At 52.4% G+C, this 17,500-nt stretch overlaps 1 protein-coding gene across 1 annotated transcript in view; it reads right to left on the bottom strand.

The window, feature by feature from the left end:
• LOC142879734 (A disintegrin and metalloproteinase with thrombospondin motifs 20-like) overlaps positions 1-16,867 on the bottom strand; it is a gene marked incomplete at its 3' end in the record, with an annotated part of 20,089 nt that extends 3,222 nt beyond the window's left edge. Inside the window, exons 1-4 of the mRNA XM_076013150.1 lie at positions 16,452-16,867; positions 15,987-16,357; positions 12,237-12,405; positions 184-437 (exon numbers count right to left, since the gene is read on the bottom strand). Of these exons, the coding sequence (XP_075869265.1) occupies positions 184-437; positions 12,237-12,405; positions 15,987-16,357; positions 16,452-16,542 (885 nt within the window). The remainder of the gene's footprint in view (positions 1-183; positions 438-12,236; positions 12,406-15,986; positions 16,358-16,451) is intronic.
• Between the last annotated feature and the right edge of the window lie 633 nt (positions 16,868-17,500).

Raw genomic sequence — 17,500 nt, 5'->3', positions numbered from 1 at the left:
AAGCCAAAACGCCTCAAAACCTCAAACTGTCGAACACACGCTGTGTGAAAACTAAAAAAAACAAAACAAAACCCAGCAGTGAGGCCAGAAAAGGCAGAGGTCCGAGCTCGAAACCAAACTCTGTGAGGTGTGAGTGTGTGAGAGAGAAAGTGGAAGGAAGTTTAGAAAGAGTATTTTACTTACTACTGACATGATTGTTAGGATGTAGTGCTCCAGGTTGCGTCCGTGGTGCCGCGTCATCTTGGCGTCTGCCGTCACCATCAGCTCCACGTAGCGAGGGTAGGACAGGAAACGCTTGCGCCGGCGAGAAGCTTTGCCACGGGCGCCGCCCCCGCCGCCATCCGCCCGCCGCTGGTCGATGGCGGTCCTGAGGAAGTCCAGCTCCTCGCTGACGGACCCTCGGCCGCTCTCAAACACTACGGGCCGCTCCGATTCACCTGGTCGAGGAGAGAGAAGAACCAGGCTGACTCGGTGCGTGTTGGTTCGCACCAAGTGGCTAAACATGGTATTGCAGCTACTAATCCCAACGCTGCCCCGATGGCCCATTCCAATGAAGAAAAAAAAAAAAAGAATAAAAAGACATCCGTCAAAGCAGCGACAGGACTCTTCGAACTGAAAACAGATTTTTTTTCATCTGAGCCTTAAAAATATTGTTGTTTGTTCACGAGAACTTGTGAAGAGACTTTGACCTCCATAATAAACACCCAAAGGAGCTGGAAGTTTCATAATTACAATAGTCTCATTGAGTGTCACAGCATCTGCTTATGTGAAGGAAGTCCCTGATGTCAGCAGCAGAAACCACAGCGCAGTGAAAACACTTTGGGGAAGTTGAGAAAGTGCAGTTTAATCGCTTTGCTGGACTAAAGTTTGTTCAGAGAGCGCCTTCCCTCAACAGCAGCAGAGAGCGCAGGCCGATGCTTGGACACCAACGAACATAACAGAGAACTTATCATGCACGTTACGAGCACGAATGAGGTTGTGAAGCTGCAGAGACGCGCAGTGAGGATTTCCCTCTGGGAATACTGTCAACTCCGACTGCAGCGCTCTCTGAACTCTCTCTGGCTCCAGTCTGCAGAGTGGCAGCAAAATCTCAAATCATCCCCAGAATGTACAGCCCTGAATGTGTCGTCGACGTAAAGCAGGAGAAAAAAAATCAACCGCAGACTCACGACGCCAGACGGAAAAGCGTCCTGCAGTCAGTGACTCGGACTCTTCCTGCTGGAGTTGCACATGTGAAAGATAAAAGACGCAAGTCACGCTCTCTGAATCCTCCAAGCAGTGACGGGTGGGGGGGGGAGGTCAAGGAAGTCGTCACCGCCGTCCAGGTCCACGGGGGGAGGTTTAGTACAGAACAAAAAGAAAAGACAGACGGCGGTCCGGCTACTGAGCAGGGAAGCACCTCTGGCCGGGCAGCGACGGATCGTTGTGCCGTCATCATTTAGATTACGGATGCACACGTCAGCTGACTGTCTGTACAGTGTCAGAGTCAAAGTGGCTCAAGCCAAGACCAAGAATTAAGAGCATCAGATGAGTTTCCATTGGCTTTGTGTGTGTGTGTGTTTGCAGAAGAAACAGGCCACCTGAGGACAAAGTGCAGCCCGACTGGACTCGGCAGTGTTGTCCATACATGCACAGCAACATGTGATAGTCGGAAAGGAAAATATTTCTTTTGTAGTTTTTGGCTGCTTGTCAAGTGGGGGAGGGGTGGGGTGGACTTTTAAGATCCGCCGGGGGGACGGTGGTGGTGGTGGTGGTGGTGGTGGTGGTGGTGGGGGGGGGGGGAGCGGGTGCAGAAATAGAGCCATAAAAATGAGTTAGTACGTTGTGCAGACACACTACACCAGTGTTCTTCCACGAGATGTATCAGAAGTGCACTCAGAGTTTCCACACAGTGGAGACGCAACACTGTCACAGTGTTTGAAGGCCAGCAACCTGTGTGGCAGGAGAATGCATGCATTGTCTGGCACGAGTTGACTGACTCCTCTTCACCCTGCAGTTTGTCAGGAGCCTCCTTGGTCTAGAATCACCGATCATATTTGTCCAGTGACATCACAATTCAAAACATAAAGTGAATCATCATCGGAGTTCACTTCCAAACTCCTGTTCACGTAAACACCACACAGAGTTTGATTGACATATTAAGCTCCTCCCACCACATACACACACACAGTGACCTTCGAACTTTACGTTGGACTCACTTTTAAAAAGACGCCAGTCAATCACTATGTATTGATAGTGCTAGTCTACTACTTCTTTTAGCACCAGTCCACACAGTAGCACGGTTTCCGGTTTCAACAACGCTAAAGCTACACCAAAATATATAACATACGTGTTTTAAAAGTGAGTCTGAGGTGAAGCTTGAAGTGGGATGGGTGTGCATGTGGTGGGGGTGTTTTCAAATTGCTAATATCTAAATAACAAAGCGAGCACTTTGGAAAGAAACTGTTTATGGTGTTTACACGAGTGGGCTCGGTCTTCCACTCGAGTAAAAGTCAGGCCAAAGCGGTAGTTTGAAAGATTGCACTACCAGCAGGGGATGAAGGTGAGAATGAAATGACACAGTAACGTCGCTCCGCTTCCTCAAGAGTTCTTACGGCTGGACAAAATATTGGTTGCACTCTGAGGCAGGCGGCGGAGAGAGATGACAACCTCTGTCGCAGGTCGGGGCCTGGAGTGTTCTGTAATGATTGCTGTCACACCGAGGGAAGATCTGTGTAATCACGGAGGCTGTCTGTCTGTCCGTCCGTCCAACCGTCCGTCCGTGTTCCTACAGTTCGCCAACAGTCAGTCTGACCACCTGACGTCACCATCTGCTTTCTACAAACACTGAATTTCCATTTACATCGTGACCATATTCCTCTCCATGCGCTTGCATCCTCATTTCCACGCAATAAAGAGGAGAGCCGGGGGAGGACGAGTGCTTGAATTCAGATATGTGCTGAAAATATGGAAATAAATTGGCCACTGCTGCAGTCAGGTCACATGTTCACTGTGAAAGCCAGCTGCATATCACAAAAACAAATGCAACTTTGCTTTGTTTTCTTTGGGCTTATTTCCTCTGACAAAACCAAAAAGTAAAAGCTTGAGCCAGAGCTTGTGTTGTTGTTGTTGTTGTTGTTGTTGTTGTTGTTGTTGTTGCAGCTGCCAGCCAGTTAAGGCAGGTGCACATCTGCCCCAGGTATGCCAGGTGTGGACCACTTTAAAGAAAAACAAACAGTCAGAAAAAAAAATACAAGTCAAGAGCTGGAGGTTCCATCCAGGATCCTGAAGTTCCTGCTATCACATCCACCACTCACATCGCGGATGAGTCGCACATGTAGGAGGGAAGAATCATTGGAAACCGAGAGCAGAAAGAGTTGAGAGGATCTGAGATTCATCGACCAGCTGAGATGAATCTCCATGGCCATCCAGGGAGACGGGCTCTTTTGTGAGATCCTGGAGGGAAAGAAAAGAACCTCTCTGGAGGCCCGGCAAGCTAAAGCCCTTCAACAGACTCATCACCTCAGAGGCTCCCACATCAAAGGGATTATCAGTGCACAAATATCTACATCGGGCCGCCATAAAGTGCTGCTAAGTCGCCCGGTGCAAGCGGGTGTGAGATGAAAAAAAAATGAAGAGAGAGAGAGAGAGAGAGAGAGAGAGAGAGAGAGAGAGAGAGAGAGAAGGCCTCTGTTGTAATAGCATTTGAATCAGTGCAGATTAGCCACACACAACCTTTTTCCCTCAAATCTCCTTAGGTTGAAATCCTTCCCTCACTAGGTAGTGAGCCGCTACTTACACCATGAGAAGACAGCGGTGATCGCCCTGATCGCCCTGATCGCCCCGACCGCCCGACACACAACAACACCCTCTTTGGGCATCCAGTTGGGGGAAAACCAGCCAGACGCTGTTTGCGAGGTCTTTTGACGAACACAATCCAGCCGTGTGACGCAGTGTGTGTGTGTGTGTGTGTGTGTGTGTTTTTACTTCTAGCTCTTCAAGCTCGAGCCTCGGAGCTGCAACAGATGCAGACCTCTGACCTTTTTTTTCACAGTGCTGCTCCGACTTCAGCTGCCAAACTTCAAAACCTGCACTTTTTTCATCCGCGTGCCAAGAAACTGTAACTCAGACACTCACCACCGCCGCTGAAACTGTTAACACCGGGTTTAATTACACATCAGGCGCGTCTGCACGTTTAGACTCATCCGTCATCAACATTCAACCGCATTTTCTTTTTCTTTTTCTTTTTTTTTTTTACAGGTCTGACATGGTGCACCTTTAAACGCACCTTAAAGTGCGTCTCTATAGACGGTCGGTGAACTCCTCGCCAATGAGAAAAAGACGCCTTCCTCTCGGATGGTGTGTGCTTGAAAAGGCAGCTGTGGAATTTTGTGATGTCACAAAGGGTCCAGAATTTCAGAACTGTCTGTTCCCACCGCTTGTACATCACATTACAAGATTAGCCATGTTGTTGTTGTTGTTGTTGTTGTTGTTGTTGTTGTTGTTTTCTTACTCTCTTCAACACAGGCCCAAGGTGCATCAAAGCGGTTTTAAGTCGAAGCTACAACAACAAGCTTCTGCAACAGGCAGTAAACACAAGGCTAAATGTTGAGTTTTGTTTTTTTCATCACTGATCATACAAGGCTGCTTCGCTTCGCTGGAGTTCAGGAGGAAATTTAAGGATGTGAAAATGAAAAAGTGAAAAGTCCTGGACCTGCGACGCTCGTGGCCGCACTTCGTGCATGTGGGCCGCTCGAGCGCCCGACTGTCGGAGAAGATAGCGAAGCCGCGCGGCAGATCAAAGGGCCGCTCTCTGACTCCCCCTCAGTTCCTCCTGTCAAAAGTATCAATGCCAGGAACCCCGACAATGGGGAACACACATTGCATTGTTGAACTAATTAACATTCTTGGTGCGCGGCTTGCCGAGAGTTAAAGTGTCCCGCTCCCCCGGGTGCCAATTAAATAGACAGTATAGTCAGTCTGCGATAGGTGCTCCGCCTCCGCCGGCCCTGCGGAGAGTCAGCCGGCTCGCTCCGGCTCTGGCGGTTTTCCACTGACAGCGCGTCTCAAGGTGGAGAACATTGTCGCAGACAAGAACGCAATTAAGTGCAATTGTGCGGCTAGACGGCGCGAGGCAGAGGCGTCTCGGCGCTGCCGCTATCGCTGCAGACGGAGGAGAAGAAGAAAGCTTTCAAAGTGAAGCGCCGTGGCTTTTTGACCTTGCGGGAAGACGGCGGCTCACTCACACACGTCCAGTTGTTGTCTGCAGCTCGGAGACGCGTGATGAAGACCGAGGCAGAGTGTCGGAGCTCCTCTGCAACTCCCCAGCAAGAAAAGAAGCTACTGGCTGTCCTCAAAGTCGCTACAAGTCGCTCAATGATGTAATCATCTCATTTGCATCGTGGTTCAGGAGCACGTCACTGTAATGGCCACAGTAGGGCTGAGTGACAGAGGAATAAAGTTGTGGAAAAGATTCAAGAATATGTTCACAATTAGAAGTGAACCTGCTCCTGAGAGGAAGGAGACACGATGGCAATGACCTTTTCTTCTTCAATGGGGTTTGGGTTTTAAACGTTATGGTCCACGTCTACAGCAAGTAAGCATGGCATCACAATTAGGTGCAGCTGAGAGGAATGACACGTCGTCGTGTCATATTTGAGTTACCAAAAGTCTCCAATAGCAGAAAAAGTCACGAGTTGCTTTTAAGAAAAAAAAAAAAGAAAAAAGCTAGAGGATTCTGAATACTGAGCCGACTTAGCAACAGAATCACTAAGTTGGCAACACTGCTTTTATGAGTGACGGATGTAAACTGTACTGTGCTGCTTTATCTAACTGCAAATCACAGTTAGAATCGACTGTTGATAACAAAAATAACATTTGGGAAATGAAAAGAATTCCGGCAGAGCGTCTCATTCCTTCACTCGGTCCACTTGTGGATGCAAACGCTGATATTTAGCGGAGAGCTGGGGGCGGCACGGAGGAGTGCGCCGCTCCGTCTGACTTGAGGGAAAAAAAGGGCGGAAAATTTGCAAAACAAACCGCTGAAAAGGCCAAAGAAGAAGAAGAAGAAGAAGAAGAAGAAGAAGAAGAAGAAGAAGAAGTGGTGCCCGAGGCAGCGTGGACGGATGAAGCGTTTGGCACCGGGGGGGGGGAGAGAGGGGGGGCTGAATGGAATCCAAGCGGAGGGCACTTTTCCTATACTTGAGCTACTTGGCAGCAGCCTGCGTTGTTGTAAGACTCTGATTGGAGATAATGCTGCTCCATCGGACTCAGTCCTGGATTGTATAACGACCAAAACAAACAAACAGAAATCCTTCAAATGTGCGGACCATGAAATTCTACGACTTGGCGTTTGAGTCCAAATTTGAGCCGATTAATCCAGGAGGTCTCGCCGGAGGCAGCGAGAGCCAATGAGGAGTCAGGAATCCAACAGCCAGGGTGGTTTTTCCTTCACCTCCAAGGTCCGACTGAAGGTTGTGTTCCTCCGTCCGGCTTCAGCCTGGATGTTTCCAACTGAAAACCAACTGATATTTGGTGGACTTGAGCGGGTGACCTCCCTAAGTCATGCTGAAGGGCAACGTGGGTGGACGGTCTACGCTTCACCACCCCTTTCCCCCAGTGTTTAACCTCATCAACCTCTTTCTTTTTGTTTGTTTTGGTGCCCCAACTCACTAAGAGCAGATTGAGCCGTTTCATTTTCAGAACTCAGGTCTGCCCCAGTTGGTCGGGGAAGCGGCAGGAGACGGTAGACAGCGGCAGAAAATATCCCCAGCTGGAATCTGTCCCGGGAACTCCCGAGACAACACAGCCCGGCGGGACCGAAGTGGACACATGGCAGCCATTAGAGCCGTGAAAGGTCCAGCGATGTCCCACCAGTGTGTTGTCTAACTATCAGGCGGAAGCCAACTTGATTCCATTTAAAACTTGACTTCTTGTTTTTGTTCTTCTGTTGCGTTTGCAAAACTCATTTCAAGAGTTTTGCGCCTGAGGCCTCAAAAAAAAAGAATTGAGGCTCCAATTCAGACGCGTGATCGACCCCCCAGGTCTGAGATTTCATGATGTGTGAAGGCAAACAGCACTTTACAAAGCCACTTTAGAGAGCAGGTGTTGAGGAAGAGAATGGCAAACAGTGGGTGATGAGGGGAAGCGCTTTCAAGGGGGGGGGGGGGGGGGGGTGGGAGTGAGGTGGGGGTGCAGGAGCGCCCAAACAGGAAGCAAAGAAAGCAGCTTCTCACTGCTCAGCTCAGCAGAAACTGGGACGCCTCGTCCTCAGAGTGAGACCACGTTCACCCCTCATGGATGTAAACACTCCAAAACACCGGCGGGAACGCAAAGCACATGCACACAAAAGGTCAAAGCGTACTTTCTCTCTTTCTTTCTCTCTTTCTTTCTCCCTTTCTCCCTTTCTTTCATTCTTTTCCTGACCGACAACAAAAGCTACTTCCGTGGGGGAGGTCTGGTTTGTCCGGGGGGCCACAGGGGCCTCGGAGAAGCCGAAGCCTGGAGGAGGCCATGGGGGAGGAGAGGGGGGTTGGGGGGGTGGGGGGGGTACTCCACCCCATCACGAGGTGAAAGAAGGTGTCGTGGTGATCAACACCCCTCCGTCAGTCACATCCCTTCCAGGCTGCCGACCCCTCCTGACTGACCCCCGAGTCAAGAGTAAGGAAAAACAACAACAACAACAACAACAACAACAACAACTACAACAACAACAACAACTACAACAACAACAACTACAACACACAAAAACATGGAGTTTAATGCATGCACAGAGTCGACTGAGGCCCGACAAACCGGGCCAGGAATCCCGGCAACCGCACACCTCCAGCGGAAGAGTGGTGGGGGGGGGGGGGGGCTGGTGGTGGTGGTGGTGGGGGGGGGGAACACTCAAGGTCACATCCACCCGTCCAGTGAGTGACTCCATACAACCAGAGAAGTGAGGTCACAATCAACAAGTGCCTCTATTCACATACATGAAAGCGCAAAATACGGAGGGGGGGGTGGGGGGTGGGGGGGTGAGTCGAGGGGCGGCGGGGGGGGGATGTGAAGCGGGCAGCGATTCAAGTCGGCGAGTTCAAAACCCAGGCGGGGGAGGGCATTTCTTCCATGTAAATGAACCCATTGACCAAAAGAACCTGATGCTAGCATTTGAACTAGCATGTACACGCAGTGGGCACCGAGGGGAGACCCCTATACAAGCATTGTGTTGAGGGTCGGGGGGGCACAGGAGCCATGTGTGCCAAGTATTGCGCCATCAAAGCCGCCTGTCACATCGCCGTCGCCCCCCGCACCTCCCACCACCGCCCCTTTTCCCCAGTTGGCCATCAAGAATTCAGTGGGGTTGGTGGTGGTGGGGGGGGGTTGGGGCGGGGGGGGTGGCTCTGGGAGCCAAAAAATGTTGCCGTGGGGTTTTTACAACTGCTGATGTTTGGCTTTCAAGTTGCTCCCACTCCATTTGGCCCCTTCCAGACGCCGGACAGAATGTGTGTGAAGACACACAGCCAATGGCTATTCAGGAAAAGAGAAAAAAAAAAAGAGGGGGGAGGAGGGAGGGAGGGGGGGGGGGACCAGAGTGGCGTCCCCCCCCCTCCGTGTCACGTCGTGCCTCAGCCTCCAGAACAGGGAGGAGGAAGAAGACAGTGCGCCCCCATCTGCAGCCGCCCTCATCCTCGGGGGGGTCTATCTCTGTCGGGGGGGCGGGGGGGGGCTGCGACGGGTTCAAAGACAGGCGTCCCGTAGGACGTGTCGCCAGAGGAGGTTCTTCTGAGCCTTGTTGCTGTTTGGGCCCCCGGTTTGTTTCATCCGAGCGGAGCTTTTAAGAGCCACAGCACAAACACAACAAGGCGGCGGCTCTGACACATTAATCACCCGCTCTGCAGCAGCAGCGACCTACACCGCCGCGCTGCCTTCAACACCGGGCCACACAGGTTGAGCCACGCCGAGATCAAATTCACATTCAGATGGACTCCCTTTCCTTTCTTTTCCTTTTTTTTTGTTGTTGTTTTTTTGAAGGTGACTTCCATCCCGCTGATTTGAAGTGGAAAACATCCCGAGCGAAGGAGCTGCTTTCCAGCCGGGCCAGCGGGACACACAGGCAGAGGCAAAGCATCTGAAGACAGAGACTGTCACGCTGCTGAACAAACACAAGATTGATTCTTTTTTTTTTTTTTTTTCTTTCTCGCTTTGTTTTTTTTTCTCTACCTCACTAGAACCTTGGAAAGTGCGCCACTCCCACTGACATTTTAGCAGGTAGCGGCAGGAGCTCCGTTCACAGATCAACTGTTTGTTCCCGTCACAGTTGACAAGCTCAGAGTTGCAAAAAAAAAAAAAGAAATGAAAACCCAGCGTGGAAACAATCCAGTAAAGAGTGAGAACGTCCTTTCCCTCTCCAGGTGAGCGCCGCCTGTACAAACCCTGGAAACTCTGGCGGGCCGGCCCAGTCATCGCTCCGCCACTGGCCATCGTGTAACCAGGAAGAAGTGAGACGTCCTGTCAGGGAGAAGATCTCATCTCAGCGCCCCCTAATCTCTCGGCTGATACACATTTTGTTTCCGACACAAGTCGGCCCGCCGTTCCCCTCTCGAAATGCTCTTTCCCTCTGGAAAGATGAACAAAGAAAGAGAAAGGGGGGGGGGGGGGTCGGGGGGGGGGGGGGGGGGTGAAGCCAAACAAAAGTCCGGACTGAGGGCCGACGGCTGCCTGGCTAACAGATTGTTAGCTGGTTGCATTCAAGGCGTACGAAAGCTCGGGGCCGGATCGGACTGCGACTCACGCTTTTGATTTAGGAAAAGAAACACAGAGTGAAAAGACGACGGATCAGACAAAGACTCGCTTTTATCCTGGGAGAAGGACTTGACTCCCCCACCAGCTCCAAAAGGATCCGCAGACTATGATCTATATGTTGCCATAAGTCCGCAGCTGTTGGTTTCCGCAACTTGGGAATTGTGTTGCTTTTAGCACAATCAAAAAAAAAGTGAATCGGGTCAAACAGATGTTCTCAATGTTGTCGGAAAGAAACTTGTTGAAGAAAAATCCTCAAAGTCCTCATTCAACGTTTGCTGTGATGGTGGTTGGTACTCCGCAGTACAGTGAGTTTTACAGTCAGACCGAGTGCCAATAAACCACCACCATCACAGCAAACCTTTTCTTCAACAAACCCCAAAAGCTTTATAAAAGTAAAACACATAATAAAGCTTCGGCACACAAGGCCCAAGACAAAATGTGTGAATGCAGGGAGACGAACTAGCGATGAGACTCAGACACAAGTCTGGATGCAGACTGGAAGAGATGCACCTCAGAGAGTGTGTGTGGGGGGGGCGGGGGGGGACCTCAGTGAATCTTACAAGTGGTCCCAGTGACTCGCTGACGGAGCAGTGGGCTTGTTTTCCGCTGTTGCCGGGCAGAAGCACGTCCATCCGCAGTCATGACAGGATGATGCAGCATAAATCTGTATAGAATGGTCGACCTTGATCTTCCCCAAGCCCCGCCCACCTGCCTCACACACACACACACACACACACAGACACACACAGATACTTGTTCCCAGTCAGTTATTTTCTTCTCACACAGAAAATGTGCAGGACGTAAACACATGTGCTGTGTAAAAGGCCTTTGTTGAGACAAGAGGTCCGGTCGCACTGTGGTGACACTCTCAAGACCCCCGGGTTCCTGAGCCCAGCCGAACAGCAACCTGGACGGCTCTCCAGTCTTCAGGGTCCGGCACCAGCGCTTGGAGGAGCCCCAGCCAGTGTTTACATCTCACCTGCTAGTAGCAGCATGCACGCCGCTTCTTCCCTTAAAAAGACAGGATGGGCCTGGAAGTCTCGGCTCACCGAGGCCTTCAAAGAACCCATTTATCACGGCATCTGGAGAGGGTCGACGAGGGGAGTGGGCGGGGGGGGTGGGGGCAGGTAGGCCTTGTATCTGATCAGAGGCGAGGAGCTGCAGCCTGAGACACCTCAGCGTCCTAATCCAGATCCAGGCCCACGGGCTGCGTTTAATCCTGCTGCTGCTGCTGCTGCTGCTGCTGCTGCTGCTGCTGCTGCTGCTCATTGTTTGGCCGCCTGCCTTGGGTCCACGTGCACGTCCGCAAAAGGCGCCCAAAGGCTCTCTGTTTATTTTTTTTGCCCTCCCTTGCACAGGGAGTGTTTTCAGCGTGCAGGTAACGACAAGAATTGCAGAGTCATCAAGTATCTTTCCACAGCTGAGTGGATATTAAAGGATTATTATTAAACTACGAATTGTCGTAATTGTTACGGCCGATGTTCCCAAAACATCAGAAGTCAGCCCGGGGCTCTCGCCCACTCACTCCAGGGCTGGGGGGAGGGGGGGGGGGGGTGTCTAGGACTGGGGGGGGTTAGAGGAGCCTCCCACTTTCTCTGTTTACCACACACAGGCTGAGAGAGCAGGAAAAAAAGGGGCCAGAGCGTATCAAGGAGGTACTGGCCCCGGCCCCGCCCCCACCCCCAAGCCCCGGCACCGGCCCCGGCCCGGCACCGGCCCCGGCGCGTCACTCCAACTTCTTTAAACTGCTCGACGTGCACAATGAGCAGGCCACCGGGACGACAATGCCCGACTTCACACAACAAGCAAATCAAACGGGACGCACGTAAAAAGATTTATTGCACAGGGGCGACAAAGGGCCGCCCAGGGGGTTGGTAGACTCCCCTCCGTCACCCGGCTCTCTGTCGAGGGCCTCTCCACCACCCAAAGGCTCGCACCATAAAAATTCAAATGGATTCATGGAGGCGGGGAGGGGTGAGGAGGGTGAGGAGGGTGAGGAGGGGTGAGGAGGGTGAGGAGGGTGGGGAGGGTGAAGAGGGTGAGGAGGGTGAGGAGGGGTGAGTTGCGGGGACTTTTCATTCGAGCTTCCAAGCAGAACAGCTCTCCAGTCTCCAGCTCTTCTTTCTACTGCAAACCACGGTGGAAATGATTCCCTCCCAGTCCGAGAGCCTCAGACTGGAAGCTTCATCAGAGCAACACCAGGCAGCGCTCGAGCATGTGTGTGTGTGTGTGTGTGTGTGTGTGTGTGTGCGTGTGAAAGTTAATGATTTTCAGTCAGTGCTCCTCAACCGAGGGTGGAACCGTGTCTCAGATCGTGCGTGCCAAAAACCACCACTGAGCATCAATCAACATTTGAAGACAGCGTTTAGCGCAGCGGCTCGGGGAGCGAACGTGGCTCCGGAATCCAAAAGAAAAGCAAAAGCAACGTGAGACAGAGGGCGGTGGGCGGCTGACACCCTGGGCCAGTCTGTTACCTGAGGCAGCGCAGGACTCGGTGTGGTTGCCGCCTCGGGAGACGCTGTTATTCCTCTGGTGTCGGTAGAGCAGGTGAGGTTTGTTGTGCTCTTCCTCGTATTCTTCCCCCGCAGCACTTAAGAGAGGCTCCAAGAAGTATTCGCCGTGCTGCGTGGTAAAAGTTCCAATCTGGGGAAGAGAGCGAAGGAGAATAGAATGTGTTTGAGTTCCTCGGTGCCACTGGCATTGTCACTTCTTTTTTCTTTTTTTTTTAACCTAAAATCTTTATCTTAAGGATTCTTTTACTTCTTTGTCTTCATTTATTTATTTTCTATCAAAATGTATTTTCAATCTTTCACTCTTAATGCACTTTTTATGAACTGAGTGCTGATGACTGATTGTGCAGTTGAGAAACTGAATAACATTGGGCTTAAAAAAGAAATAGCTCAATAAATAAACCACCTCTCTAGTTTGGGTGTCTTTTTGGTTTGTTGTTTTATTATTTTGCCAGAGGTTTGAGGCCTCGTCATGTCACAGGTATTAAAAGCTGCTGCAGAAAACCCCAAACACACACACACACACACACACACACACACACACATCAGGCTGTGAACAAAAAAAAATCACCCTCCTCCTGCGCAACCTGACACTGTGTGACATCATCATACAAGGACAGGAGTCACTGGCAGCAGAATGCTAATACTGATTTGGAAACTCAGTTATTCACTCAGCAGTAAAAAAAAAAAAAAAAAAGCCCAACTGTGATTTTTTTTTTCTGTGGTAATTTCAAGCGGCCACTTCAAACAGGATATTGGGATGTCCTCTTTTTTGCCATTCCACAACCGTCTCTCCTTCTTTCAAAGAGTGTGTGTGTGTGTGTGTGGGGGGGGGGGGGGCTCTCATGGTGGCACAGCGAGGCTGTGACGTGGGAAAACAAGAAAGAGGAAGTACAGAGAGTGTGGAAAACCTGTTTTGTTCAGAGTTCTGTCTGTCCTATCATCATTGCGTCTGTATTTGCAAAGGCACACAGCAACAGACTCCTGGTGAGGAACCTGCAATAACCACATTCGAGGGACTGACTTATGAGACATTCATTTATTACTGAGGTAATGTCACAAGTCCCTACTTCATTTGAATACTTCAATTTTGGAGCAAAGGCCAATTAAGAAGACCTTGGATCTTTCAGTTCCAAGATCCCATTTCCCAAGAACGTTCCAATGTTTTTCTGTTGGTCTTAAAACATCCGAGGGGAAAAAAAGCATCCTTCTGGTAACCAGTATCAAAACCATGGCATCGTATCCAAACACTGTGGATGATACTCAGCCCTACAGTACTTTGCCATGTCAACATGTCAACAAGCTCAACCACTGCAACCCCCTATACCAGAAAGTAGCAGCTGCGTGTCTCCCTGCTCCTTTAAACCCATCATCCGCAGTGGTCTAGCATTACTCAGCCGTCTACAGTATGGCTGAGCCCTCAGTGGTGGTGCGGTGCTCGGAGAAGGCCAGCCAGACAAACGCCCTTTTTAGTCAATGGAAGGGGGGGGGGGGAATAGTTCTGGCGTTCCCTAGCAGTGGCTCGGCAGCAACACTGGGCCGAAAAAAAACAAAACCAAACAAAAAAACATTTGATCCGACACAACGGTCGGCGTTCAGCAGCGGGTTGCTGCAGTGGGACTTACAACTGAGGAATTCCTGTTGGAAGTGATGTCACTCTGGTGACAATGAAGGGGAATGGCTGGTGGCCTACAACTGGCGCGATGGTGTCCCACAAAAGGCACCTTTCAGAGCGGGCAGGGGCGCTGAATCACACGGCAGCGAAGAAGAAGAAGCGCCGCTGCGCTCGCTCTCCCAGGTTTTATAGGGAATTAAAAAGGTGCCGCAGGCCTGGTTGCAGGGAGTGGGGGGGCACAGTGCCCAGTACAGGCATGAAGATAGCCTCATTTTTCACCACACCACAACCATTATGCAGGAGAGTGCGAGCGAGTTCCTTCAGGAACAAACATTTCCCACGGTTCAGCCAATCCCCAAGTTCCAGCAAAAAAAAACCCTACTGGCACTTGTCTCATCCTCGCAGCGCCGCTGCCTGTCACAGCTCACTCTGAAAAGGCCAGAAGCCCTTCAACCCTGCCCCCTCGCCCCCCCCACCCCCCCGACCCCCCCGGGGGACAGCTTGGAGCAACGCTGGACCAAAGGGGAACAACTTGCTTTTTCCAGAATGACCCTTTTGTTTTAGGGCTTAATTATTCCTTAATGACCTCATCCCAACAAAATGTGCCTGGCCATTAAGCCGCCCCCCCCGCCCATCGGATACGGACGCATTTATGACCCAATAGCCTCTGGTGTCGTCCCCATTGTGCTGTCATTCTCCATGAGTGATGACGCGGATAAGCCACAGCGACTGCCTGAAAAAGGATGCAAACATGTTTGGATAAGCCAGTCATACGTCAAGGTTGGGCAGAGGGGCACTTAAAGGCTTGATACCCCGGTGATCCCGGCGCCTTCCAATCAGAATGGAACCCCACGCAGCGGATTCCCCATCTCCGGTCTCCACGCACCTCTCGATGAGAACGAGCAGCATCAGCGTGGGGTGGAAACAGCCGCTGTTGTTAAATCCAAACGTGGTGCGGCGACAGGGGAGCCCTCCGCGTGCAGCCGATTGACTGACTCCGCCCCCGGGCGCTCACCCTGATGCTGTACGCTCCAGAACGGAGATCGCGTCGCTCCGACGGGATGCGGACAGAGAGAAGACTCATGTTGCCGAGGCTGCGACCCCCTCGCCCTCCCCCCCCCCCCCCCCGCCAGAATGCGAGCGCCGCTGCGTCCGAGGTCAACGCCCCTGTCAATGGACCAGTGACCTGGCATGACCCGTGAAGTCACTTCTTTCAGCACTTATCAGGTTCTGTGACACAGGAGCCTGCGGACAGAGGAATGTGGGCATCACGGCCCTCACACGTAATGGCAGTAAGAGGGTTATAAAGCCATTATTACCCAATAACTCCTCTGCACCCCCACCCAGCCTCCACACACACACACACACACACACACACACACACACACACGCACACACACACTCAGGTGTGTTGACGTGATGAGGAGCTTGGTCGTAAAACAAACAGCTGTTTTTGAATGGAATGATGGCACGTTGGCTTTCAAAGATAAAGCCAGAGCTCCTCGGCAGCCCGGAGGTCATCACACGACTGATCAACGAGTACTCAATCAAAATACTCAAGCACTGGGTTGGGAGAAGAAAAACAGTTCAAGTGTACAAAGGGATTCTAGCATGTTTTCCATCGTGGAACTGTGTTCGTTGGGAATTTCAAAGTGTGTTTTGGTGAAATAAGACAGCGCGTACAATTTCCGCTGATACTTTCCCTCTTTTTCTCTCCACGCTGGAGCTGACTGGGAATATTGGCTGTGGCATGTGGCTCAAGAGCACTCCGGCTCTCACTTGACGGTGCATCCCTCACTCCTCCCTCCCTCCCTCCCCCATCCCATCCCCACCCCACCCCGCCCTATCCCGAACCCCAACCGTCACCAAGCAGCCCTGTGTGAATGATGCCTCGCACTGCACTGGTTCCTTGCACGAGACGCGAGAGTCAACTTCAAAATAAATAAATAATAAAAAATAAAATCAAACCCACTTCAAACTCCCCGGTTCCTCCTTCAGCAGGCTGCACGGGGTGACAGGGTGCATTTCCAAGCCCTCTGATGGAGCCACACACACACACACACACGCACACGCACGCACGCACGCGCACACGCACTCACCAGGCCGGTGCACAGGCTGAAGACGGCGGGCTGTCCCGGCTCGCCGTTGACGTGTCCGCGGAAGAAGCAGTGGCGCATGTCGCCCGCCTCGCCCGCCTCGCCCGCCTCGCTGCCGTTCCGCTCCGCGCCCAAGTGCACCACCGTGTACGCGGGCGCGATGAAGTCGGCGTGCGCGCTCAGGTTGAGGTGGAAGCGCTCGCCGAAGCCGTCGATCCGGTAGTGGAGCCGCCGCGCGGCGTCCAACAGGTGCCGCTCGCCGAGGCTCCTCCGCCGGCGCCGGTAGTGCGCCTTGCGGGGCAGAGACTCGCCCAGGTCATTGAGCCGCAGCGGCGTGACGATCTCGTACGATGACAGCTGCCTGACGAGGCTCTCTGGGGGGGGGGAGAAGGGGCGACATGTGCGGTCTGTCCGGGACGCAAACATCTCACAATAATCAATGAGTGAAGTGAAGAGAGGCCACTGTACCTTGTCTCGGATGCAGTCGGTGTTGCAGGGTGTCCCGCACGAGCGCTGACAGATGACACATCAGTCCAAGCAGCCAGATTGCAAACTGCATGATTCCCCCCCCAAAGGCTGCTCGTCTCCAAGGCGGTCGCCTCTACCGTCCCGTGCCGTGCCGTGCCGTGCCGTGCCGTCCGGAGCGTCTTTCCCCTCGCGTCCTCTCCCGTCTTCGTCCCCCGCGCGGCTCGTCAGCAACAGGTCGGCGGTTCCGCGGCGGCAGCGGCGGCAGCAGCGGCTCCTCTGTTGTGCGGCGCGACTCTCGCAAAGTGCAGCGGCCTCGTCATCGCATTGCTCAACGTGCGTCCAAGTGCCACGAGTTAGTGCGAAGGCGAACCGCTTTATGGGACATTCATCCTACCTGGCTGCCGGCTGGCTGGCTGGCTGGCTGGCGCGAGGGAGAAAGGGAGGGAGGGGGAGGAGATGAGGGGGAGGGTGGGGGAGGGGGAGGGGGAGGCGTAGGGGGAGGAGGGGGCGACGAAATTGGTTGCTAACCTAAAATTGCAGTTGCAAAAAAAAGAAAAAGAAAAAAAAAAAAGAAAGAAATCCTGAAAAGGAGGGATCAGTGCCAAGTAACGCGTTCCCTGAGCCATCCCTGGAACACCCGCCCCTGGAGGACTCCTCCAGCCAATGGGGAGGGAGTTCGCCGCGACCACCACCACCACCACCACCACCACCACCACACATGCATGGGGGGGCAGTGCTGCGGCCGCTGCTGCAGGCAGCGCTGCGGAACTGGACCGGAGTTTAAATGAATAATGTTGGGAGAATCCACACAGCGCAGCAGCAAGTGTCGATGGTTGGGGGGGGGGGGGGGGGGGTGCGCATGTGCAAACACTTGGCGTGGATCTTGACGCAAAACTCTTTATTTGCTTTTAAGTGTGACAGAGGAAGAGTCTGTTTCTATCTGTGAACTTTCTTTTAACTGTTGAGAAACTAACAGGGGGGGGGGTTAGTTGACAACAGCGTGAACCCCCCCCCCCCCTGCAAACACAAGCTGTTCAGAAAACGTGTTA

This window comes from Nelusetta ayraudi, unplaced genomic scaffold (genome assembly GCF_046127955.1).
Source record: "Nelusetta ayraudi isolate G7.1 ecotype Tasmania unplaced genomic scaffold, CSIRO-AGI_Nayr_v1 ptg000144l, whole genome shotgun sequence".
In the NCBI taxonomy this organism is placed as follows: Eukaryota; Metazoa; Chordata; class Actinopteri; order Tetraodontiformes; family Monacanthidae; genus Nelusetta; species Nelusetta ayraudi.
This window is presented reverse-complemented; position numbering and strand designations above follow the sequence as displayed.